The 972-nt window shown below is 37.6% G+C and overlaps 1 protein-coding gene across 1 annotated transcript in view; it reads right to left on the reverse strand.

Moving 5' to 3' along the window:
- Positions 1–966, reverse strand: part of LOC116850992 — a 1,243-nt gene extending 277 nt beyond the window's left edge. Inside the window, exon 1 of the mRNA XM_032829938.1 lies at positions 182–966. Coding sequence (XP_032685829.1) covers positions 184–900 — 717 coding nt within the window. The 5' untranslated portion in view covers positions 901–966 and the 3' untranslated portion in view covers positions 182–183. The remainder of the gene's footprint in view (positions 1–181) is intronic.
- Positions 967–972: the final 6 nt, after the last annotated feature.

The following is a 972-nucleotide window of genomic DNA, read 5'->3' on the forward strand; positions in this document are numbered from 1 at the left end:
CTTCTATGCGAAATGTTGTTTTAAAGATGTGATATTAATTTGGAGTGAAAAAATAGAAAATTGTTTGAGTTATGCTGCGTGCCGATTTGAAAAAACGTGTTTCGAGAAAAACGCGTTTAAAGTTTTGACTCGTGTTTCAATCTTAATAAAATAAAAATTTGGATTATTAAAAATTTTTTACCTTTAATCTGCTATTCCAGCACCGTAAAGCTGACCTTCCAGGTTGCTTAACTCCTCCTCGTTTTCTTTCCTGGACGCTTTTATGCTGGAGCGAGCCTCTTTCGCTGCGTCCGTCAAAGAGCGGTCCGCGCGTTGTATTCGAGCAGCGTCCGTTTCTAAGCAAAAGTTGTAGGATTGTGGTCCAATGTTCATGTCCATCACTTTCATTATTCTTAAAACGTTTATCAGTCCATCATTAAAATTACAAACAGCAATGTCACTTGCTATTTGTAATATTTTCTTTCCGCTTGAATAATTTTTAGGAGCCAAGTGCCAGACTGTAGAATTAAAACTTTCGTTGCTGTTCTGCGTATAGCCTCCCAAGCAACGATTCAGCAACTCGTCACGGCTCAAATCCTCGTAGATTGGTCTGATGGCTTCAAAAACTTCGTTCGATAGTGCCGGCTTATGATGAAAGGAGTCTAAGGAACCCGTTGCTTGCGCCTTCTTCCATTCGCACCAAGACTCTGAGCATTTTTCGTGCTGTGGATTTTCGTCAGTTGACATTTTATGAAATAATGTCGCCCAGATTTCATTTCTCATATTTTCCAACGAGTTTGAATTCCGTCGAATGGCCAAGCCATAATAAATTGTTAACTGATCAATTAATTTCATAGTTAATTTTCCTTTTCCTCCAAGATTTTTTGTTTTTTTTCTCAAATTTCTCAACCGAGTGCCCATTCGTTTTTGTACATGATCAATACATTCTTTTTTTGACACTTCAAAATTTTCATACGGTTTTGCATCCAATAT

This window comes from Odontomachus brunneus, unplaced genomic scaffold (genome assembly GCF_010583005.1).
Source record: "Odontomachus brunneus isolate Ranch 3 - 2012 unplaced genomic scaffold, Obru_v1 Obru_scaffold_163, whole genome shotgun sequence".
Classification (NCBI taxonomy): Eukaryota; Metazoa; Arthropoda; class Insecta; order Hymenoptera; family Formicidae; genus Odontomachus; species Odontomachus brunneus.